This window comes from Festucalex cinctus, chromosome 5 (assembly GCF_051991245.1).
Source record: "Festucalex cinctus isolate MCC-2025b chromosome 5, RoL_Fcin_1.0, whole genome shotgun sequence".
Classification (NCBI taxonomy): domain Eukaryota; kingdom Metazoa; phylum Chordata; class Actinopteri; order Syngnathiformes; family Syngnathidae; genus Festucalex; species Festucalex cinctus.
The window spans coordinates 31,059,882-31,084,928 of record NC_135415.1 but is presented as its reverse complement, the minus strand read 5'-3'; the positions used below and the strand labels follow the sequence as shown (position 1 = coordinate 31,084,928).

At 40.8% G+C, this 25,047-nt stretch overlaps 1 protein-coding gene across 3 annotated transcripts in view; it reads left to right on the top strand.

Annotated features, from left to right (window-relative positions):
* Positions 1-25,047, top strand: part of LOC144019361 (transmembrane protein 132C) — a 114,589-nt gene that overhangs the window by 19,243 nt on the left and 70,299 nt on the right. The window contains exons 1-2 of one of the 3 annotated variants that reach the window (XM_077522387.1): positions 1,236-1,356; positions 1,430-1,943. In XM_077522387.1, the coding sequence (XP_077378513.1) occupies positions 1,480-1,943 (464 nt within the window). In that variant the 5' untranslated portion in view covers positions 1,236-1,356; positions 1,430-1,479. Of the gene's footprint in view, positions 1-1,054; positions 1,944-25,047 lie in introns of those variants that run through there. The other 2 variants (XM_077522388.1, XM_077522386.1) reach the window with 2 other exon arrangements.

Genomic DNA, 25,047 nt, shown 5'->3' with positions numbered 1-25,047 from the left:
CTTGCTGCGCATTTGTTAGCAATGTAACATAACGCCTACAACAATTCTTCTTGTCAACAAACACCTCCAACCTGCTGCTTGTTTGTTACTCTGTTGCTCCGAGCTCATTTTTGCCCCTCAAAGGCTTCAGTCTGGATCTGAAGCAATCAGGTGACGCTGGGAAGTCGGAACGACACCATTTGCGGGTTCAGGGTCAACGAGCTGCATTTTGTCACAACATGCAATTATTGGGGTGATCAGTGTGATGTAAGATTTGATTTGCAGAGCAGATTGGACTTGAGAAGGTCAAAATCAACTATAGCATTTTTTTTTTTTTTTTTTGTTTTTTCGAAGAGGAAGGTAAATAGATTGTGCTGCATATGCTTGATTGACTTTAGTTCAATACCCGTTGTTTCCTGTTTTTCATGTGTACGCTGTTAAACTTTTACCGTATTTTCCGCATTATAAGGTGCACCTTCAACGAATGACATATTTTCAAACTTTTTCCATATATAAGGCGCTACAGTAGAGGCTGGGGTTACGTTACGCATCCATTAGATGGTACTGCGCTAAAGGGAACGTCAACAAAACAGTCATATAGGTCAGTCAAACTTTATGAATAGATTACAAAGCAGCTTTCTGACAACTCCAAAATGAATAAACAGCTGTTTTATTATTTTCTCTGAGCTAAAGCATGAGTGTTAGCTAGCGATCCAAGATGGCGGGATCTTCCGCGCATGCGCGTCACCGATAGCGTCTTGACAGCGAGACCTGCTCAATATTGATCCATATATAAGGCGCACTGGATTATAAGGCGCATGGTCAGCTTTTGGAAAAATTTAAGGCTTTTAGGTGCGCCTTATAGTGCGGAAAATACGGTACTTAGAGACTTATGTCAGTCTAAAATTGCAAAGAAACAGAATCAAGAAGAATTGAGCATAATCTCCTAACTCAACGCAATTTTAATCCCAAAAGCACGATCGCATCGTCTTGAAGCATTGTTGACTGTTGATCATATCAAGAAATGTGTTGCCGCTCATAACTTGAACTCGGCTCCTCTCTTCTCTCCCCCTAGTGGCCGACAGCCGAGTCGTAGAGGGATTGCAGAGATACACTTCCATCCCCACATATCTTCCCGTCACCTACCAGGTGCTCAACACCGACTTGGCATTCTTCCTAAAGGAAAGCAATCAAGACTTGATGAGGAACTCGAGCCTGATGTCGCGCACCGAGTCGTTCTTCATCTACCAGGCCAGGAGTTTGCCCTCAGTCAACTCCAGCTACGGGCCCCTCTCCGTGGAGCAGCCGGTCCCCTTAGAACTTCTCCAGAACCCGGGCTCCTTTCCCGCCTCTTCACTTTTTACGGTCAATTGGAAGGTTCAGACTTTTATCATGAATAGCAAGATCCACCTGGCCCAGCCCAAAGTTCAGGTTCTATTTTACATTGCAGGCAGAGACTGGGATGACTACAGTGCCATCGACAAGCTCCCCTGCGCGCACATGTTTGCGTTTCACGAAACCCAAGAGGTGCACGCCACCTGCCAGCTGAAGGGGGAGCTGGGGCTCTGCGTGGCCCAGCTGGAGCCCTTGGCCGGCTGGTTCAGCCCCCCAAGTGTCGTCCCGGGGCGCCAAAAGAACCCGGACGCGTCCGAGGGCACCCCGGTGGAGCTCTACTACATCCTGCAATCGGCGGAAGGAGGTGAGTGCCATTCCGAGGAGGCCAAGAAGGAAAACGTCCTCCGCTCCAGCCAGGAAGGGCTTTTCGCTTCCCAAACTTCCACGCCGCTAAGAAGGATCGGCGGCGTGAGGCTCTACCAGAATCCCGTTCCGCTCCAATTGGCGGAACACAGACTGGATCGGAACTTTATGGTTTTGGTGCCTGCCGCTCCAGTCAGTCAGAGAGAAACGGTCTCGGCTTATGTCACCGTGTCGGCCTATTCTTCAGTGGAGACCTTCACGCTCAGGTGAGGAGGAACTTTTTTTCTTTTTTTGTGTGTGTGTGTGTTGTGAAGTATCGTACTCTCTCTTGTGAAGTGGTGTGTTCTGTATCATAAATGATTAGACAGACTGATTGCACTCTCTTTTTCTCCCCCTCGCTTCATCTAAGCAGATCTTAGCTCAGCTCATAAATGCTGCCTGCTAACAAAGGTTCATATTATTCTAGCCTCCATCAAATAGTGAATGCGCCGTCTCACGAAATTAAAAGGGAGCCTTAAACATTTCTTGACACGAATATGTTATATGTGAGCTCCCTAGTCAAAACATGACATTCTGATGAATATTACATTTGTGGAATACGAGTTATGAAGCAAAATCCAGTCGTTTTTATCCATCTCAAGGGGCGGCCATTTTGGCACTTGGTCGCTCAGGGCTCAGGCAACGACCAATCAATTTTCACCTAAGCAACTGTGATGATGTCATTTTCACTTGACAGCGAGTGGCAAAATGGCCGTCTTCTGATATTGATAAAAACTGCTGGATTTTGCTGCTTAACTCATATTCCATTAATGCAATTTTAACCAGAATACCGTTTTTGGACTAGTGGCGCTGCATAGAACATGTTATTGGGTTGACTTCCCCTTTCAGTAAATCGCAGTTAACAGAAGTTTCTGATTGGCTGAGTGGGCATTTCAAAGATAAGCAAGAGTTTTGATATTAGCATTAGATGGTGGGCGCTTCAATGAGTTTTGAGCGTCTGCCATTCGTCAATCGTCAAGAGTCGGTAAACCCTCCCGTCATCGTCAATTCGTTAATATTTTAAGCTGAACTGCATTGTGATCGTCAATATGGCTTTTGTCATTCCTCGCGAAATGGACACCCATCAATGTTTCCATCATTCATAAGCAAAACGGGCATTCCGTCATTAACCGATTAATGATTCGATTGACAAATGTATGATGACATTGACGGACGAAAACCCACTTCCGACATTTCCCGTCATTCGTCAATTGTCAACAAAATGGGCGTCTGTCATTGACGGATAGACCGACTTTCTGTCAATATCGATGGTTACACAAAACACAAATTTATACACTTCTCGTCAGTTTTTATTGCGTCTCATATTATCAGCGTAATTGCTAGAATTACTGGTAAATATTTCTTAACTTGAGCTGACAATCTTTGTGAAAGCAATTTGCAAAGACAGTTCTGGTATCGGAGGTCATTCGATTGTGCAGGCGAACCAACCGTGCAAAGCGCACAAGTTTGGTTGTAAACGTCTTCTCCGTAACTTCAGCGGAACCAAACGGTGCCGTTGCTTCGTATCTTTTCAATGAAATGCTAACCCCGTCGTGAAATGGAAGCTTCCCGGGTTATATCCCGGAGATGGCTTCATGCGGGGTAATTGCGGGGCACAGAGGAGTTACAATTATCTGGATAATTAACGTGTGATGGAAATAAGGATGTCATGAATTAAAATACATGTCCATTAGTGTAATGACTGAAGCTGATTTTAATTACGCCGCTTTGGAACATTTATGACTCGGGGGAGATGCTGCAGTGAGGGGTCAAGCCAATTTGTTGCCCAACTTAAACACAAACGAGCTGAGCGTGTTGCAAATCGAAAAGCATCGACTTTCAGCCCGTTTCGAGGCTCGTGCATGTGTGCTTTTCTTTTGCATTGCCAAAGAATATTTATATCTTAAAAGGAAGAATATTACGTTTAGCTTAGTATTGAAGCAAAGGTTAAACACGTAGTATCTAACGTGTAATTACCAACTCTCTTAAAACTCATTCACTGCCAGTCATTATAGAAAATTTTTACATTTCCAATACTCACGTGATATTACATTCAATAATTATATATAAACCGAATCTACCAAATAACAGAATAGACTCCCTACTTTTTGTCCCGTCCCGTTCTTTTATAATTGACAGCAGAAAAATGTAGGTTTGCCAAAATACAGCCATTTCTCCCATGGACTCTGAAACTGTGTTTATTTCCTATAAAATGGGGCTATGATGTCATCTACCGGTGGTTGGGCATCAGTAAAGTTGTTTCCAAGTTTGATATTTACAGTGGAGCATGCTCAGATTCGCCCCCATTTAGCACCGCTCTAAAAAATACAATTGACAAGTATACTTGTCAAAGGCAGTGAATGAGTTAAACATAATAGGACGTGTAAAACTTTTTCTTTTTCAAAAAGGTTAACACCGAGAGGACGTGAATTATTTATTCCATGAGTCAAATGAGCAGGCTGGCTAGCGAGGGAACGCCTGCGGTGTTTTCATTTGGCAGCGGACAACGTAGCGGGCACAGGTTGGCCGTCTGAGAGTGACAGATACGCGAAGGCCTGTGTGGGCCTCGGCGATAAGGCTGTCCTTGCATATGCGTTGGTTAGGAAACGTAATCACCGGAGCGTGGATGCTTTGATCTCTGCATTCACAACATCATTATCGCATGTGTACTACACGGCTCGGTGACAGCCATTGTTAGTTAGCTCGGCAGCCCTGGATTGCTGGCGCCAATCAGTCAGACCTTCTGCTTACTCTCAAAATGTTCATTCCATCGCATTTTGAACCAAATCAAAGGCTGGGAACTTATTAGTTTTGCTTTAGTACGCACAAAAAAAAAAGAAGTAAAAACACAAGTTGAAACTATGAATACCTTAAAAGTGGATTCAATGATGTTCTCGAAAAGTGGACTAAACGCCTCTCAAATGTCGCTAACGTCTGAGCTCATCTTCATCATCATCATCTTCATCAATCGCTGCAGCCGGCTTCCATCGTACGGATGTCCTCTTGCGGTTCTCACCTATTTTCAAAGTAGGCGGTCAGCTCGGTGGAGCTACAACGATGAATGGCCGAGTCCGAAGCTCGCTACTACGAAGCTAGCTAACATGCTACAAACACTTGAAGTGCGCGAGCGCGGCTAGCAACGAGCACGCACGACGTCGTTACGCATATTGATTGACAGGATCGACAAATAATCGTTAAGATGATCCACCCGGGAGACCCAGCCACAAAAACGTCCTTGAACCCACCTTTAAAGTTTGTAAAATAGTGTTTAAAAAAAAAAAAAAAGTGTCGCACAATTTGTGGATATTAAGGTCATAAGCAAAATGACTAAAAACACCATACACTGTAAAAACATAAAAATAATAATAAAAAGAAATTTTTCGGCAGTTCCTCTAAAAACAAAAACAAAAAAACCCACATTTTTTTTCCCACATTTTTTCCCATAGTTGAAATACAGTTTATAGTTATAATTTCAACAAGAGTTTGCCTTATTTTCAGGGTGTTGTAATTCGAAAGATTCCTTGCAGACGGTCCCTAACTTCTACACGCTGAATACGTTCTCCGTATCGAGCCGCAATTTCATCTTCACTTTCGGCTGGACACAAATTTTGCCGAGTCCGCCGTAGCTGGACTGCTTTTGAAGAAGTGCTTCTTTGCTACTGGCCGTAATTCCCATTTTGATGTCCGCTGTGGGACGCAGTAATTCCTCGTGAGTCTGTTTGTCGTCATCGGCAGCCATGTTTATTCTTTGCGTGTTTACAAGCACGCGATACGTCACGATGATCATGTGATTGTCCAAAAATGGACGATACTGTGCTTAATGGAAAGTATTCATAGAAAGTACGATAAAATTATAATCTTTCAACAAAAGTTGACTTTTTTTTTTTTTCAGGAAAGAGTTTCAATTGAAATGAACCATTTCACATAATAGTTGGTTACGTGATTAAAAAACAAATGTGTTCCTTGAACCTAATTTTGGTCACTTTTTGGACACCTTCCAACATCGCCTCTGTTGTGGGATCTCTGTTGGAATTGCAACTAGTGCTATTCTTGTCTCAAATGGCATCCATGTTGTTGTTCTGCAGTTTCTGCTGGACGAGTTCCTTTTGCATCTGCTTGGGTTCTTACTGGAACAGCAACATCCACACAGAAATTGCTGTATAGTGCAGTCTGCCATCCACCTCACTCACGTTGCCAGAATGATACTTACAAGCGCTTTCTTCATTTCAACTTGTCTCATAATTTATGCAGAAAAAAAAGCCCAAATGTGCTGATGTACTGTAAGTGGATGTATAATACAATGACTACTAATTTCACATATTTTCTAGTTGCTAAAAATCTTGCCAGACTTTTTTTGGCTTTTCATATTCCCAGCATGCCGCCTTGCTACTCGCGACACTAATGTGGCAAGCCTCATTTAATTTGATGGACTCGCCGATCAGTTTATAGGCTTTGTCATTCAAAAGTTGGAGACTCTATTTCAGACTGGCTGTTGGAATATGAAGCACTTGCTACTTTTAATTGCAGAACTCGAGTGAGTATATCCGTCAGTACGTTTCAGTTTCGTGTCATGCGCGTCAAACACAGGAGAGAAGCGACATCGTTTAGCAGCGGAAGGCTGTGTATTTAAAAGCAGATTACATAACACCTTTTCTATCTTTAAACGTGTATTATGGCATTACAGATGAAGTCCAGGGAATGCGTATGAGCGGAGCGGATTCATGGCCCGATCTTTAGGCAGGTTAAAATCGTTTTCATTTGTTGATGCAAGAATGGTGATCATCCTTTGTCCACTGGAGCCTCAGTTAGCCATGCACGGAATCCAAAATATTCAAACAGAATGTCACATATTTTTATTTTTATTTTTATTTTTATTTGGGATGGTTGCAAAAATCTTATGCATTGGGTTGAATGTGCTGCACACAAACTCCAAAATTGCATTTCGATTTTCGAGGTGGCATTATGTGATGTCCACAATAATAATATTGAAGGTTAGCTAATAGTAAGACGGTGATATTCATTGTAAGTGTGTTGTTCATCATACACATTCCTATTAAAAAAAAAAAAAAAAAAAAGAGGCAAGAATAAATAATAAAAACAAGCCGAGTACATAGACAAAACTCAACACTGATAAGCGAGTGCTGATTCACATTCAACCATGAATCTTGTTGCTTCTCAACCTGTTGATTTTGAAGCGGGAACCTCCTGAGTTTATGTTTTGGCAACAGGATCACAAGTTGTACAAAAAAAAAAAAAAACAATATTATATAAGATTAATGTTTGCAGTACTCCCATTTAATTTGGATTATTTTTTCTTTTTTTCTTTCGAGAGCTCAGAATTGTTCATTCGGTAGTCTTACCGATTCAACGTCTTATCATCATTGTTCGCTTTTTTTTTTATTTTTATTTTTTATTTATAGTCATTAATTCACCTAAAACCTCATAAAAATCCCATTGCCCTTCACCTTAACCAGAGAGCGAGTCGTGAGGTTCAAACGGACAGGAGACCAGAGAAAAGGTCAGAAAAGATAAAAAGAAAAGAAAGATAAATCAAAGTGAAATCCAGCACCAACCAAACACCTCCGGCGTGGTTACAAAGTCTTACGCCAACCCCAGAATTTAATTTAGATTTTGACTTGTTCCTAATTATCCTCTCCTTTACCCAAAACTGGACATTAGACTGGAAAAAAATTGTGATTTGAAACGGTTTTGTTGCAAAGTGTCTGTCCTTCCGTCTGAAATAAATGTAGTCCCGTGGGCGGCGATAATCTCCATCATGCTTAGTGGAAATTTTTGCTGCAATTACATCAAATGCACCTTGTTGCTATATGAGAATTGTAATGGACGTGGTTGTGCTTTCATCTTTCTGTTTAGATTTATTTGCACGTACTGAAGTGGAGGTGGAATCTTTTGTGTGATTCAAATGTGTGTCGAATGGAACCCTTGGGGTGCGTCATCTTCCATGACTTGTGCTTATTTCAGCTCATATTTTTTGCATTTTTAGAAAAATTGCCTTCATTTAGGAAGACATGCACTGTTGTTAGTGGTTTAAATTCAGCAGTTCGTGTTTAAAGTCAGTTGTGTTACATTTCTGGCCAGGTAGTATTTTGAGCACCGTAATCGCAATTTGAAGTTGAATTCAAATGCTTTTGAGTTCAAATCTCTCCATCGTGTGCTCGCACGTGTGGCGACTGCTGCGTATTTAACTTGTATGTACTGTATGCGTTCTTATGTTGAAAGTAGAGGGAGGACAGCGTCCAATCATCACGAAGGTGGGCAGACGGACGTCCGGACGTCCGTCTCCCCTTGCCGTCTGCACCGATATTTGACCAATATTTGAACGGCGCCATCACACACCCTGCTGGAGGGCTAATAGAGGTTAAGCTCTCGCTGCTGTTGAATGTACTGAAAAAAAAAGAAAAGAAAAGAAAAGTGTCTCCTCAGAGATCACAGTTCGACATCATAAACACAGCTGTCGTCTTTTTACCGCAGAATGAAAATAATTTGTTCTTCAGAACTATTAAGTGGGACAATTTATTCAATCTGCTCTTTCACTTATCTTTGTTTTTTTAAGATGAACAATGTTCAAAGTGTCCATCTAATAATCAAGTCTCCGTGTTTCAGTCTTATTTAATATGTACTTGGAATGAATTTTCCATCTGTTCCGACTATCATGACTCCAGTTGGAATTCCAATTGTCGATAGTTGCTACCCACCCACACATCATCCTTCATTTTAAAAACTGTCCCGTTTGGGTTTGGGGGGTGTCGGAGGCAGGACCCAAATGCAGGGGGGCAACAAAAACAGGGCAAGGCAGGGATGCAAGTAAAAAAGGGGATTTAATTCAGGAAAAAAAAGGTAAACACGGTACTATGAAAAAAAATACAAAAACAAACTATAGCGACAAAAACACGAGGACAACAAGGCATGGCATGGACAACATGGGATGACTTGACAGCAACAATGACTCAACAAGAAGTGAAAGGAAAGCAGGCTAACTAAATACATATGGTAACGAGAAAACAACAGACACCTGGGCGAGATACAAGAAGCTGATTGGTCAACACGCTGGGAAGGGAAGACGCACTCAGGTGGACGTGATTACACATAACGAGACAAGAGACAAGGAATACGTGACAAATAACCAAAAGAAAACAAAATCCCACCCCCACACAACCAAAAGATGACAAAAGCTAAATTGGATTTGAGGGAAACGAATCCCATTAGAAATGATATATATTGCTAACTTTCGTCTGATGGGTTATCTAGTTTGTCTTTAAATTCACTCGCCGCCATTTTCACATTTCGCAGTCCCGTTCGTTCCCGGCTGTTTTACTGGATTTGGACTGATTTTGCAAGGCCCACAGAATATTGTGTTCTATTACTATAAAAACATGGAACCTATCAAAAGAAAGATTAAAGTCTCGTCTTTCATCAGGAAAAAAAAAGTATGTTTCTGTCTGTTTCCGTTTTGCAGCAATTAGCATTATAAGAGAGCTAAGTTCCATCAGTTTTCACAAATCTATTCAAAATTCAAAGTAATTTAGCTTTTTTTTTCTACATGGCCCTGGTTGATCTCCTTTGCTCTGCTGCCACCTGCTGGCCGTTTGTGTAATAACTACCATTTCTGCAGCCGTTCTTTGCAGTTGAGAGGCTGCATCAAAGACTTCTGTATGCTCTAGCATAAAAACAAAAACAAAACAAAACGTATAAATACGTCTTTTGGACACTTGGATCATTAAAAAAAACGTATTTACACGTTATTGGGAGCAAATGAGTTAATGTAGCCAAACCCCACCCCCCTTTTGATCGTATCATTAACAACGAAGCAATGATAGACTAAAACATTCCATTGTTGATTAACAGCTGCTTGTAATTTGTTTTGTTTATTATCCATTTGTTCATCAACATAATGAGACGACATGGGAATCGTTGCATGCGGTACTACCCTAATTTCCTGCCAGGAGAGGAATGCTCGACATGTCCTCAGGTTCATTTCTTAAGGATTTGATTACATTGTAAGCGAGGACGTGATTTTGCAGCGAGTTGAAGTGATGCGTGTCTGAATTTCCTCCGTCGCGGACGTTTATCTGTTGAACAGAGGAGGAGATCTTGATAGGCTCAGCATGATATTGCACACAAACATGCTGACAGTGACGTTACCAACCAGCAGAAATGCCCACATTATCATCACTCACAGTTTGGACGAGTCCACATTTGAACATTTGATCATTGTGTAGCTCTTTTTTTTTTTTTTTTTTTGAGTGCAGCTGATAGCTGTTATTCTAACGTATGGCCTTAAAATGGGACGCGACGATGGCGCCGCATGGAAATGTGATTACCAGTCATGCTGGGAAAAGCATGAATGCCTGCACCAAATGTAATTGCCAGAGGGAAAAAGGAAAGCATGCAAGTACAAAGTCGGTGAATACAAACATATATTGTTTAGGGAACCATTCAAATCCATTCGTTACTTGCCAAGACTATTTGAACCTGCCAGTTTGGCTTGCTATAAAAACCTGAACTGCATGCGAAAATTGAGCAAGGACATTAGTCATGTTTAAATTTAGACGATATAACTGTCACAATCCTTTTTTCTAAAATGGCAAAAATATTCATGAATTATATCAAAACATTGAAATCAACACAAATACACACTTGTATTTTCATAACCATTGCTGTTCTTTTATTTATATTCTTTGCTGTGAATGTATGAAAGAACCAAAAACAATTCTTTATTGTCCCCCAGAGGGGGGTGTTGAATCACGCAATCTTTATTATCCCTTTAAATATCAGCACTACCCATATCACAACACATTTTTGGATATTAAACATCGATTCGATTAATAAATGAGAATCTCGATTCTTTTATGAATCGATTTTTTGGCACCCCCCTAATAAGTCAGCCCTATTTTCCTCCTCAAATTTGAATACTTCAGGAAACACAAATACAGTGTAGTACACTTTTTTGAAAAAAAACAAAAAACAAAAACAAAACAGTAATATGCTATAATAAAACAAACATCAAACATATGCTTTCGTTCGGTCATCTCCATAAAAAACAAAAACATTTCTTTCATGTACAAACTTGCAGCATATTGTGGCATTTGTATTCGTACGTTGGTCCCTGTAAGCCCAAAGTTGCAATTCTTTATTCTCTGCCAACATGATTCCTCACCACTGAAATACTTCAAATTGTTGGCGTTATTGCCGTCATCAATCATTTTCAGTAAACAATGTATTCAAATTCATTCCAAATACAAATCAGGCGCAACGCGGACCTTTTCAAGGCTGAAACACAAACACAAACACCCCCGGCCGTGTCCTTTTGGTGGTCGTCGTGGTTTGCCTGCTTAATCGGTGGCCAGCCAGAAGGGGACACCATCATCATCATCATCATCATCATCATCATCATCATCATCATCATCACACTTTGTTAGAAGGTGTGAAAAAGGCTGAATGTGAATTTACACATTAAAGACTGAATCGTAATGTTTCATGTTAACATTTCTATTTTCTCAACGCCTTTTATAATCTTTGTCTTTTCAGGGTCCGTTTTCACAGTGATGAAATAAACAAATTCATGGCCCTGCTGGTCGAATCAAGCAAACAATGAGTAACGTTCTTTTTATATGACATCAAACAATGACCCACGAATGTTTGAAGCCATTCAAATTGGCCCGCGTAGCGTTTGCGAGGAACGCGCACGTTCGCTTCCAGCTGCATCAGCTATTTTCCAGACAGCCATCATAATCTCGCTGACATAAATATCCATAATCATTGATAGTTGGAAGGCGTTTGTTTGAGTCTAATGAGAGGGGACAACGTGGAGATGGTTCCATTATATTGAAGGTTAAATTTGATTAGTTGTAGCATTAAAAGTGAAGCAGTGTTTTATAACGCCATCTTAGCAAATGGAAATATTGTAGCAATAGATCATCCCTGATTCGTTTTGGCTTAGGAAGCTTTCATTCCATCGGGGCTGTAATTGATCACTTTCGTTCATTATTTATTTATTTTATTTTCAAATGGATTTACGGTCGGCTATCATCAAGCGATATTTCCTCACTTTTGAATGAGGTTATTCTGCAAGTCAGGCGAACTCTGTAGCTCGCCAACATACTTCAAATGTGTATTTTATTGCTTGTAGAGAGCGAACAGAATATTTGAAAGGCGCTAAATGTTTTCCTGTTTGTTTGAAACTACCGATATTTGCCAATGCAAAGAGAAATACTGCTTATTGATTTTTGACAGGTTTGCTATTTTGATAAATCATTTTAATTTCTGCCGGCTCCTAAAATGGAAATTAGAGCTCAGCTTGCAGCTCCCTTCTTTACATGACATCCTCCTCTTCCTGTAATCATCTGTGGAAGAAACTGTTATCAACCTGCTGCGACCCGGTTCTCATAAAAAGAAATATAGAGAGCCAGAATGTGAAACGACGTGAAGATAAGATTTGATGCCAGGAAGTTAGGATGGAATAATGTCATATTTGGCTTGCACTTTGAAATCTTATTTCAACATAATAATTGAATCATGCTGTAGCTTCGTTACTCTATCAAGCAGAAAAATGGAGATCAGAGTGCCGTACATTTTTTGACTGCTGGAAGTAGTAAACGACGTCACATTTCCTCAGCACCTGTGATTTGACTACCTCATGGTTCTCATTATTCACACATACTGTACTTACACATTTATTCAGAGCACTTTTCAGAAGTCAAAGGCTGACCAAACGTCTCTTTTAACTCATTCACTGGCAGCCATTTTCACATTGCGCAATCCCGTTTGCTCCCGGCTGTTTTACTGGGTTTTGACTGATTTTGCAAGGCCCACAGAATGTTGTCTTCCATTGCTATAAAAGCATGGAACCTATCAAAAGAAAGATTAAAGTCTCTTCTTTCATCAGGAAAAAAAGTATGTTTCTATCTGTTTCCGTTTTGCAGCAATTAGCATTAGAAGAGAGCTAAGTTTCATCACTTTTCACAAATCTATTTAAAATTTGAAGTAATTGAGCTTTTTTTCTAGATGGCCCTGGTTGATCTCCTTTGCTCTGCTGCCACCTGCTGGCCGTTTGTGTAATAACTACCATTTCTGCAACCGTTCTTTGCAGTTGAGAGGCTGCATCAAAGCCTTCTGTATGCTCTAGCATAAAAAAAAAAACCCGTATAAAAACAGCTTTGGGACACTTAGAACATAAAAAAAAAACGTATTTACACGCTATTGGGAGCAAATGAGTTAATCAGGAGAGTCCCGATTTTGAGTCTTGTGTCCCAGGTCCTGGCGGATTTCAGCAGCCCCACTGTTTTGGCCCACATTTATGCAGGTCCCGTCACATTTTTTTTATTTATTTATTTATTTTTTTGGTTTAGTCCAGCCAGCAAAATGACTGTTTTGGCCTCATGCACATCAATCACTCATCTGTCATTATTATTCATAAGATAATCCAAATTAAAAAGGAATTGAAACTCGCTAGCAGGCATGTTTTCGTCATAACGGAACTAGAACTACTTGCTGCTTCCGTGTCTAAGAATCATGGGAAATGTAGTCCAGTGGTAGTGAACCCGAGTCCTCGAGCGTCTCCCCTCCACCAACACACCTGATTCACCAACAAGATCATTGTCATGCTTGTTGGAGGAGGGAGACATGGAAAACGGGCGACAACGGCTCTCAAGGTTATCGCTGGCTTCGATTCGACAAATCTCCAAAAACTGAAATCGTGCCTCTTTAACCAAGATATCGTTTCGCAGTAGCTACTGTAATAACACAACCAGGTAGTGTAGTGATCAAATTTGTTTTGAATTATTCAGGGTGTATTTTATTTTATTTTTTTGTATATTTGATTTTCAGCGAAATTGTCGTGTCCCGGTTTCTAATTTTGAAAATCTGGTCACCCTCGGTCAGAGTCTTGTTGTGGGGACTGAACAACAATGGCAGTCAATTATTTGTTAAGATCTTTTCTGTGCGTTACTTCCTCCTTTTTTATCTATCTAATCAATGCTGCTTCAGTTCATCCAAACGGTTTCACCACTCCGGCGCCACTAGATATTTAGATGGATGTGCTTGTGACCGCAGTCCTTCCTCGTAGATGCGTCTTCATGATAAGACCGCTCCAATTTTTGCCCGCAACTTAAGGCTGTTTCACTGCACTTGACCTTTTTTTACCAGTCTGGGTCGACATGAATAATACGCCTTATGTAGCAACGTGACGGAAGCCAGAGCAAAATGGCCGGTCCGAGTGGGCTAAAGGATGAGGGAGATGAACCACGGTGGCCTTAATTCCAGATTTTATGGGCCTCCCCTGCCGCAGAAAAGCTTTCGGGATTCATCATTGACCGGATAGTCACGTGCGAGCGCGCGATCACACCGGCTGGCTCGGCGTGGGGCTAAATGGAAGACGAATGGGAAGTGGGAGGAAAGCTGACATGCTCCAAGAAAACCTGCTCGCTCTCCCTCCACCCGTCATCCATCACACTCCTCGCTGATACTGGGAGATAGTTGTTCCAAGGTGATGGGAGGGTCCAAAGGAGCAGTACAGGTACAGGTGAGGCGTCCACTGGCTGGGCTGATTGAGGTCGCAACGAGGCTGCATCTTCTGCACTCCGACAAAATGTAATCATGTACATCTTGTGCGAAAGTTGAAATAGCCAAACTAAAAATGTTTATTATCTATAACCCCAAAGGGGGTGAAAGTGAAAAACAGTAACTGTCAGTAATAAATGGCTTGGAGAGCCATGATTAGGAATGACGATTTTGACTTCTTGTCTGTATAAAGGTGTTTTTGGGTTTTTTTTTTCCCCGTGTGCAGCTTTCAGATGAACCTTTTCATGCGATCATTTGCTGTGCTTTTCTAAGCGAAACGGAGGACGCTTTTACATGCGCACACAAAATTGCACTCTCAAAATTGCCGGTAAAATGGCTTTAGAATGTCCTTTTATATCAGCACAGATAAGAGTTCCTTTAAAACAGATGTCACCTTGAAGGCAAAGAAAAGAGATTATGGATTTTTTTTTTTTTTTGATCACCTCTCTACGAGGACTACTTTACCAAACCCTCGAGCGATATGCTCTTCAAAATCAGCAGCATTAATCAGAGCAAGCTACGCCTCCAACATTAGTGCTTATCAGAGCGCTGTGGATAGAAATTGAACAAGTCGTCCAAAAGCCACAATCTGATTAAAATGTAAAATAATAATGTGCAGCTCTCCGAATTTGGCAGGTTACAAACAGCGGCCTCAGTACGGAAATATACTGTAAGACTGTTTACGACCATCCGTACTTGTTCGCCATTTTGCTTATTTTGTTCAGTCGTGGGCAGTGGCGCCGCATATTGATACTGCAATTTGGTGCATGGTGAAAATTGATTACTACATCTGCTGTGCAGTTCAGCGGTAGTGGGTTCAAATCCAGGTTTTGGACTTCGGGTGTGTGGGTTTTCTCTCGTCTGGATGCTTCCAGAAACATTCATGATTAGTTAATTGAAGATTCAAAATGGTCTGAAGTTGTGACTGGGTTAGTTTTAATAGCCTTAACCTATATAAATAAAGTGTACTAATAACCTCCATAAATGAAATTGAACTCTTCCTTCCATCCATCCATCCATCTTCTTAACCACTTGTTCCTCACAAGGGTCGTGTGGGTGCTGGAGCCTATCCCAGCTGGGTACAGACGAACAACCATTGACACTCACTCACGTTCTGAACTAATCCTAGTAGGCAAATTTAGTTCAATTAAACTTAAAAAAATATGTTGACCCAAGACAACATGATTCATTCATTCATCCATCTTCTGTACCACATCATTGTGGGTGAGCTGGAGCCTATCCCAGCTGGCAAGAGGCGGGGTATAACCTGGTCTGGTTGACAGTCAACTAGATGGCACCTACATACTATCAAACAACCATTGTCTTTATATTTACTAAAAACAAAAACAAAAAAGCAGCCAGCGCTGATGCAAATTCCGCATGGCCGCCACACCCGTGTTCGCAATCAGTTCCAGTGAGTGAACATTCAATTTGGAGCTACCTATGTGGGAGTTTTGTAAAAGCATCCACAGTCTTCCCTAAAACCTGTATTGCATTGAGTGGCAAATATTTTTGTTTACAAGAGTCGCAGATATTGACTTTTGCCAGACGTTCGCCACATCTTCCAAATTTTCCTTGCAACAAGACTTGCGAAAGTCTGGCAAACATGAGCGACCTTCAACTAACTCTGACAAACTGACGAGAAATCAACCTTCCCAACTTGCGCAAGCGCAAACGTTGGTCACTTAGTGGGATATGGGCTTACTTGTGTCTGGAGCAGTTCACCACGGAGGCATCCAGCAATCATCCTCATCAGATGCATCCGCACAAACTCCTCTGGCTCCACTCTGACCTTCAGTTATTAGTGACCAGTTATGTTCCATAAATTTTTTTTTTTCATAAACAAACAACCCTCAAGAAAATCTCTTAACTGCTCTTGGTAGTGTTTGATATATAAGCCCGCATGATTGTTGCTCCAGGTTTCAAGGACTCCTGTACAAATTGTATAATGTAGTGCAAGTGAAACGCAATCACAAACGTATGTGCTTGTTTCTGTCTTCCTGATGACAAACACAGACACGCCACACACATACACAGACCAATGCACGTCTGCGTATACAGCTCCATGTCCTCGTAGGAAGGACGCGTGTCCTGCTGGAATGACAAAGAGTTTTGTGCAGGCTGACTTCTGACAGGTGAGCCTATGGGCCATCCGCTGCTCTTTGACTTTGTGCGCAAGGACAAGGACACAACATCCGCTGCCCATTTCCATGCGCTGTCCCCTGGCCTGTCATAGGTTCTGTCACCTGTCAATCAAGGCTGATTAAGGAACTGTGAAGTGCACAGGAAAAAAAAAAAAAAAGCTCGCCTTGTGCCCTGGTGATAATCAACTCAGGCCATTACGTTTGGGGGCCACACAACTGTCAGTGGTACTCGGAATTGTAGAATCAGAAAGTTATTGCCTTTTTATTAAGAGTGGTTCAAATGAGGTCATTTGGTGCTTTATCAAAGCTTTTCAAATAAGGGAATCAAAGTATCATAATTACCAGCTTCTTGCTGTGAGTGTCACTGCTTTATAAGGTACTGATAACATGTTACCACAGAAAGGTACAACCCCTCGCAAAAAGAATGGAATCACCAGTCTTGGACGAGCACTCACTCAGACGTTTTTTAGTCTGTAGATCAAACTTGGTTAAAAAGCATGAAACAGTCGTAAGGTCATTCCAAAGTGCAACATCTCGGCTTTCAGAAACACTAAAAGAAATGAAGAAAAAACATTGTGCTGGTCAGTAAATGTTACTTTTATCGTGCAAGTGCAGGGAAATAAATATGGAATCACTCCATTTTGAGCAGAAAAAATATGGAATTACTCCATTTTGAGCAGAAAATAAGGACACACCCAGTCAATTTCCTTTCCTTAACTCATTCACTCACAGCCATTTTCACATTTCGCAATCCCGTTGGCTCCCGGCTGTTTTACTGGATTTTGACTGATTTTGCAAGGCCCACAGAATATTATGTTCTATTACTATAAAAGCATGGAGCCTATCAAAAGAAAGATTAAAGTCTCTTCTTTCATCAGGAAAAAAAAAAGTATGTTTCTATCTGTTTCCGTTTTGCAGCAATTAGCATTAGAAGAGAGCTAAGTTACATCAGTTTTCACAAATCTGTTCAAAATTGTAAGTAATTGAGCTTTTTTTCTACATGGCCCTGGTTGATCTCCTTTGCTCTGCTGCCACCTGCTGGCCGTTTGTGTAATAACTACCATTTCTGCAACCGTTCTTTGCAGTTGAGAGGCTGCATCAAAGCCTTCTGTATGCTCTAGCATAAAACAAAAAAACAGAAAAACGTATAAATACGTCTTACGGATACTTACAACATGAAAAAAAACGTATTTACACGTTATTGGGAGCAAATGAGTTAAGTAGGCACCTGCCTCAAATGACATCTGCTCGTTAGTCAGCAGTTAAAAACAGTGCAGTCATCACACCTTGGAGGGCTGCTGGATTGGCAAGAATCATGGCTCCAACAAGGGCGATGTCTCTTGAGACCAAAGACAGGATTATCAAACGTATGGTTGCCAAAGATGTGGGCTGTTCACAGTCAGCTGTATAGAAGATCTGGACCAAGTACAAACAAGCATGGAAAGGTTGTTAAAGTCAAGTGTCACGGTAGACCAAGGAAGACATCTAAGCGTCAAGACAAACACCTAAAGGCCACACGTCTTAAAAACAGAAAATGCACAACAAGACAAATGAAGATGTTGCACTTTGGAATGACCTCACGGCTGTTTCCTGCTTTTTATCTGAGTTTGATCGACAGAATAAAACGTCTGCGTGAGTGCTCGACCAAGACTGGCGATTCCATATTTTTTGATAGCGCTTGTAGAAGTGCCAACATGGACAGTGTCGGCATCTGGACACATTGCTGCATTCTTTTGTCGGACGCTACGCGGCATCACGTCAACACAGCAGGCAGAGGGTCGAAAAGCACGGAGACAACAATCAATGATAAAAAGCTTTTCATCTATCTAAGATGAGAAAAATTGCTTCACCGTGAGAGTGGGCCAGCGTCGAGTGCAAACTGGGTAAGGCTGAGGAGGAAACCAAGGCGGGAGTTGGAGTCTCAGGGAAAGAGATTTCAGTGAAATCCCGCTAAGAGGAGCGATGGAGCTTGGAAGAAGCGTTGATTGAATCGTGTTGGGGGAGCGACAAGCAGAGTACAAAAGAAAAAGAAAAGAAAAGAAAAGAAGAAAAAAAAATGCACATTTGTAAAGCACCTTCCCACTTTCAAGGTTCTTCGTCATTCATACGCTAATTATGTGGTATTATTAGCAGAAGTATTCTTTAACTCGGGAATACTTGAAGAGTAGGAGGGAGCAGGCGGCAATCTGATATCTCGGCTACCACTGTGAGCTTCGTTTCTGAGATTTTAGCAGTAGTATGCTGAACTGGTCACACTGCAGAGATTTCGATAGTGTTGTACATTTGCACATTTTTTTTTTTTTTTTTTAAGAGCTCAGAATTGTTCATTCGGTAGTCTTACCGATTCAACGTCTTATCATCATTGCTCTTTTTTTTTCTTTTTTTTTTTTGTGCGTGCGTTTGCGTGTGTGCGTTTGCGTGCGTGCGTGTACGTGCGTGCGCGTGCGTGCGTGTGCGTGCAAATACGTATACATTTATACTCATGAATTCACCTAAAACCTTATAAATATCCCATTACCCTTCGCCTTAACCAGGTACTTCAGAATCTTGCCAGAGTCGTGAGGTTCAAATGGTCAGGAGACCAGAGAAAAGGTCAGAAAAAATAAAGAGAAAAGAAAGATAAATCAAAGTGAAATTCAGCACCGACCAAACACTTCCTGCCTTCCCCATGATTACAAAATCAAAGTCTTACGCCAACCCCGGAAGCCTCCAAATTCCAACAAATTAGCGAGATCTCAAGAGACCAGAGGAAAAACTAAAGAGAGGAAGGAGGGAAGGATCGATAAGGCAGAGTGAGATCCATAGAAGCCAGTACATCCAATCCATCAAAGTGAAACATTTGCACATTGAATACATTTTACATTTAGTGCTGTACATTTACAAGTATGTTTCCTATTTCTTGTTAAATCATCAACATAATTGATGTCTTCACACAATTGAACAATAGCATGATTGAATTTTTTGATTTCAAAAGTGTGTATCGTGCAAAATGAATGACTTGTGAATTTCACTAACGTAGTTGCGGGCCCATGTAAGCTTTGTATGATGCATCAGATTACTTTTAACCAATAGATCGGAATATAGAACATGTCCAAGAAAACTGTATACATTCTCAGTGGGACCTCCTTTGATGAACTTTATAACATTCATGACTCTGAAGCACATTTTCCCATGAAAATGAATTAAAACACATTCAAATGAATTAGTTCCAGTCCGGTTCATGTTCACACCTGACCGGCACCCGGCAGGGCCCCTGGCCGAGGCAGCTCGTTGTGGCCCCTGGCCGAGGCAGCTAGTTGTGGCCCCTGGCCGAGGCAGCTAGTTGTGGCCCCTGGCCGAGGCAGCTAGTTGTGGCCCCTGGCCGAGGCAGCTAGTTGTGAAGAAGCGCAGGCATCAAATCGCCGTAACCTGCTGGATGACTTGACCACAAGGCAGCTTCGGGGACGGGTGGGCAGCAGGTCCGGCACGCTCTCTGGCCCACCAATCTGAGCTTGCTGTACAAAGTCAGAATTCCAAGTCTTCATAATTGCATGAACACTTTTCATATCATAGTTTTGGAATTGTTCATTTTAGTTTTTATTGTGTTTTGAGTTATGTTTTTTTAAATTTAGTTAGTTTTAATTAGTTTTCATGGTGGTTCTGTTAGTCTTTTATTAGTTTTAGTTATTTAAATACATGCTTAGTTTTAGTTTAGTTTTAGTTTCAGTATTGGTTTTAGTTTAAATGTTTTTTTGCGCAATATTTAAAAAAAAAAAAACTCCTTGGGAACGATGTCATCTGAAGGTGCTTTTCAATTGGCTGCTGCTAGATGACGTCGTGTCTGTGTGACACACCTTCAAACGTCCTTATTTTGGTTAATATCAAAATATATCTACTTAAAAATTATCCCCAAAGGTGCATGCATTAAATTAATTCGCAAAGACTAAAACAAAGAACATTTTTGTTATAATTATTATAGTTAGTTTTGTAAACATGAAATGTAGCTTCAGTTAGTTTTTTTTTTTTTTTTTTTTTAAAAGCATTTTTGTTTTTATTTTATTTAGTTAACAAAATTGCTTTTTGTTTTTTAGTTTAGTTTTTTCCGTTAGTTTTAGTTCACCAAAATGACCTTGCTTGGGAGCCATGCTGGAGGATAATTTGGAGCAAATACAAAATGGGACCTGACTGTACGTGAGCAAATGATGTGCGAGAAAAAGCCAGTTTTTGTCCAACTCAAGCTCTTAGTTGTAGTTCTTGAACCAAAACAATATTTGACTGATATATTTTGTTCGTTAACCGATATTCCAGTTTATCCATCTATTTGTATAACATTTTGTGTGTGTTTTCTTTCCCCCACAAAAAACTAATGTATGTTTGTTTCCACTACTTCATCATTGTCATTCGCATGACAGCCGTGCAGGATCCATTCCCACTTGGTGGCAGTGTGAATGTGAGTTTGAAATGTCTCTTTTCTATATTTGTGCCCTGTAAATGATTAGCGACCAATCCAGAGTGTCGTCTGCTCCTTTCACCCGAAGTCATCTGTGATTGGCTCCTGCTTTCTGTCACCTTGAACGGGATTAAGCGATATAGAAAATGAATGTGTGAATGGTGAAGACAACTGTACTGGTTGACTTTTTTTTTTTTTTTTTCCCCAAGTTGCAGCATTAACAAGAAGTCTTCCTCTTATTCATTATGTAAAAAAGGGCCAGCAAGCGTAGCGAGTCCCTGCAATTTCGGTGTCAGTCCTGCAGATACGATTTGATTCCTTAATAGCCTGTTATATTTACTCTCAATGTTGCATCAGGCCGTGCGTGGCTTTCTGTGGCTGTGCATGATTTGAAGCGTTATGGCGCTACATTAGCAGCCGGTGTCTCTTTCAAATCTCATTTGACTTGTTAGGAAAAAAAAAAAACTCAAAAAAAAAGTGCCAGCACAGCCACTCTTACAGAAAGAACAGGCAGCCGTTGCCGTGGAGCAAGAAGCATCCCCACTTCACTTGACATCACTGGCTGTGTTTAATGCCCGCGATCTTGCGAGTCTTCAAAATGAATATTTAAGGGCTGCTCATGCCGTTTCAAGCTTGCAAAAAGTTGGCAACAAGACGGTTCCATACGAGAGATGGCAAAGCTGCAGTGATGTTAAGCAGAGGTCCACTTGTCATCTTATTGCTTTGGAACAGGAACGCGGCTTTGCTTATAGTTGAGATGGCCGTCGCCATTTGCGCGCCTCCTTGCAGCCGTCTGCGTCACCTCTTTGCCGTCTCATCTCACAAAGATGATGTTGTTGTTTGATCTCGTCGTCTGTTGATGCGTCGCCAAGGTGGGCGGGAGGTGCTCTCACCTCTTTCTTGGTAAAGGTCGTTGAGTCGTAGATGAATTTTGTTCATCAGATGATTGACAGCTCATTTTCATCAAAGAAGCAGCCGTGGGCGAACAGTCCCAGAGAGCCGGTGGGGATGTTGGAGGCGCTCTTATCTGAGTACTAAGCTCCTGTACTCACTCACTTATTGTCTGTCCACGTGGCTATGAACTCTGCACTTGGCGTCGAGTCAAGCTATTGTTTGCTGTTGTTATTATTTGAGAGATGCTGTGTCAGTTTTTTTTATTTTATTTTTTTTCATTCCTCTCCTTTGAGCACAACCACAGCCGGGACAAACTCAGTTAATTCACACATAGTTGTGTGGGTGTGGGGGGGGGGGGGGGGGGGGGGGCATTAAAAACATCCCCTCGTATTTCCATCAGGACAGAATCAGTGTGAGACGCGAGCGTTACAGCCTGCAGGCTGCAGCACTTTTTTTTGTTCTTTCTTTTTTTCCATTTGAATGTTTTTATCTTAAATTGATTCAGTGGCAATGCAACGGTATTATGTTTAAACCAAGTTTGATAATGCAGGTGTCAATATCGTAAAGTGTCTTGATGGTTGACAACATCATTAGACTCCCTTTTACTTTGTGCTACAAAAATGATGAGACACAAAAATCACTGTCATCGGTCATTGGTTAATATTTGGGGTCTCACAGGGCAGCAGGAGGTCCAATATGATTTTTTTTGGGCTGTCAGTGCGCAAAGGGGAACCTTTCGTTCTCACATTTCCAGTCTGAAGTTGGGGCCCAGTATGTCCCTGAATAGAAAAATGTCCAGCCGCCTCAACTCTTCCAAAGAGCCTGATGCCTGTCGTACTTATTATGTTTTACTCATGTAATAATAATAATAATCAAATGCATGATCAGCTCATATTATCACATAAACCAACAAATTGATTGATTACTAGTTTTCAACTCAGAAGCCAGTAAAAAAAAAAATATGTCCAATTGTTTTTCATTTGGGGATTGGTGACAAAAAAAAAATGCTTACAAAATCGCAACATTATTAAAAGTGACGACAATGTGCAATTTTGTATTTAGCGAGAAACTTTAAGTCAAGGTACATGATTTGCCACATAAAATGATGTAGCGGGCAATTGTATTCCAAACATGTTTTACAGTCATCAAGTCTCTCATACAAATCTAGTTGCAGTTTTAGTTGCACAATGTCAGTGTAATGACATTTGTTTATGGCCGACATCTTATTCTTATTGTGTGAGTTTGTTTGAACAAAGATCTAAGTGGAGTTCTGTGGATGCACACGTGTGGCTTTCCATTCATTTGTATGCGTCCATTAGCAGCAGATGGGCATGAGCGCGTCTCACCGAGTCCCTGCGCATGTTCCCACGACGCGTGCATGCGAAATCCTCAATCCGGCGTTGTTCAAGCCGTGTCAGTTGCAGCGTCCGTGATACAAAGCTTATCTTTTACCAACTGTGCGCCTTTGGAGAGGGAAACGCCTAAAATGATGCACATGGCTGGTTGTAAATAACCGTGAGCTCAGGAGAGCCGTAAGAACTTAATACCATGCTGAATATTATGAGCTGTCCCGAAAGGAACCCATAACAGTACAGTCGGAAATAACAAAAATCAGTCATTGATTACAATCATATCGAACAGCAGGTTTTAAAGAAGGAATAGTCATATTAATATTATTGTTATTGCTATTATAATTAGGAGTATTATGATGATGATGATGATGATGATGATTATAATATTATTATTATCCCACACTTGTTATTGTGATTTTTATTCTCCACACTTTTTTGCCGCATAATAACTCCCACATAATACTTCCCGATTTACACCGTTCAAATTTCAACTTGCTTCAAAAATTCACACCTCCCGGGGTATTTATCACCTGATTCCACATTACTGACAAGTATTTGCACAATTTAACGTTTAATATCAACTTTTCCCCATTCATTTTCAATGGGACAGACATTGAACTTTTTCTAAGTATCACTTTCCACGCCCATTTCCATACATGTAACTAAATTATCATCATTACCAGGTATGTGATACTGCTCGGTGGCACAGTTGGTTAAGTGCATTGTACAGTAACCAGGAGGTCATCATTTCATAATTTATCTCTCAATTGACTTCATAAGCATTCCACATGCATTCAAAATCTTAGCATTCAGCTTTCAGCATTCCCACGCAATTTCTCCACAAATTGCACTTAATCTAGTTATTATTATTATTGTTGCCTATTTTAAGGTGACCTGATTTTCCTCATAGTAATTTAGTGAAGTTATAATCCAAGATCATAGAGCTTTGGAAAAAAAAAATAATAATAAAAAACAATACAGTAAAATGAGTAATTTGTATGCTTTTTACTATTCCTAGATATGCATTGAGTACAATTCACATTTTTGTTTTATTTTATAAAGTACAGACAACATTACTCACACATTTTGAGTATAAAACGACGTCATTTCGATCATTCGAGTAACATTATTTGATGATTATTATTTGATTGCTTGTCGTATTCCATCCATCCTTTTGGTAACGGTACAGAGGCGTTCACTCGGTTTTAGGATCTGGAGGTTGTGGTAGCTTGGCCAAAATGATCTCCGGATCCGGTCGACCTCTAGCCACACCTTAACTGCACTGGAGAATTGAAACCAAAACCAAAACAGTCCTTACGTAATTGTCAAAGCACAAACAAGCAATTTTCTTCAAGGACAACTTTGTCTTCTCTGTGGGGTCGTATTGGCAAAACGAAAGCTTTATCCTACCTGGCATTTAAACAGGGATGTGCTAGCTTTTTTATATCTCGTGTAAGTTGTGGTCATTTAAGGAAATGCTGGACTTGACTCATATTTTCCCTAAGCGATGTTATTCTCACCGACTCTGCATGCCAGCATTATAAAATGTGCTGCACTAAAAATGTTATTAGTATAATATTTACAATTACAACACTTTACGTTTTCTCCAAAATCCTATATTTGTTGAGGGTGGAAATAAGGTTTGATATCACGAGACAAGGGTCGATTACAGGCTTGACGGTGGTTTTAGAAAGATAAAGACAAGGTTTCAGTAACCGCTACAACTGCCTGTCACTGGTAATCAGCCTTTTTCTTTTCTTTTCTTTTCTTTTCTTTTCTTTTCGTTGGGACTTCTAAGAAAGGGCATGTCCCGCTACCACGTGATTGTCTTCTTGCAGAGATGAAGACGTTCAAACTGTTGTAAACCTTTGAAGTTAATGATGAGAGGCCATTTGCTTTTTTTTTCTTCTGCTCCTTCTCGGCTGAGCAGGGA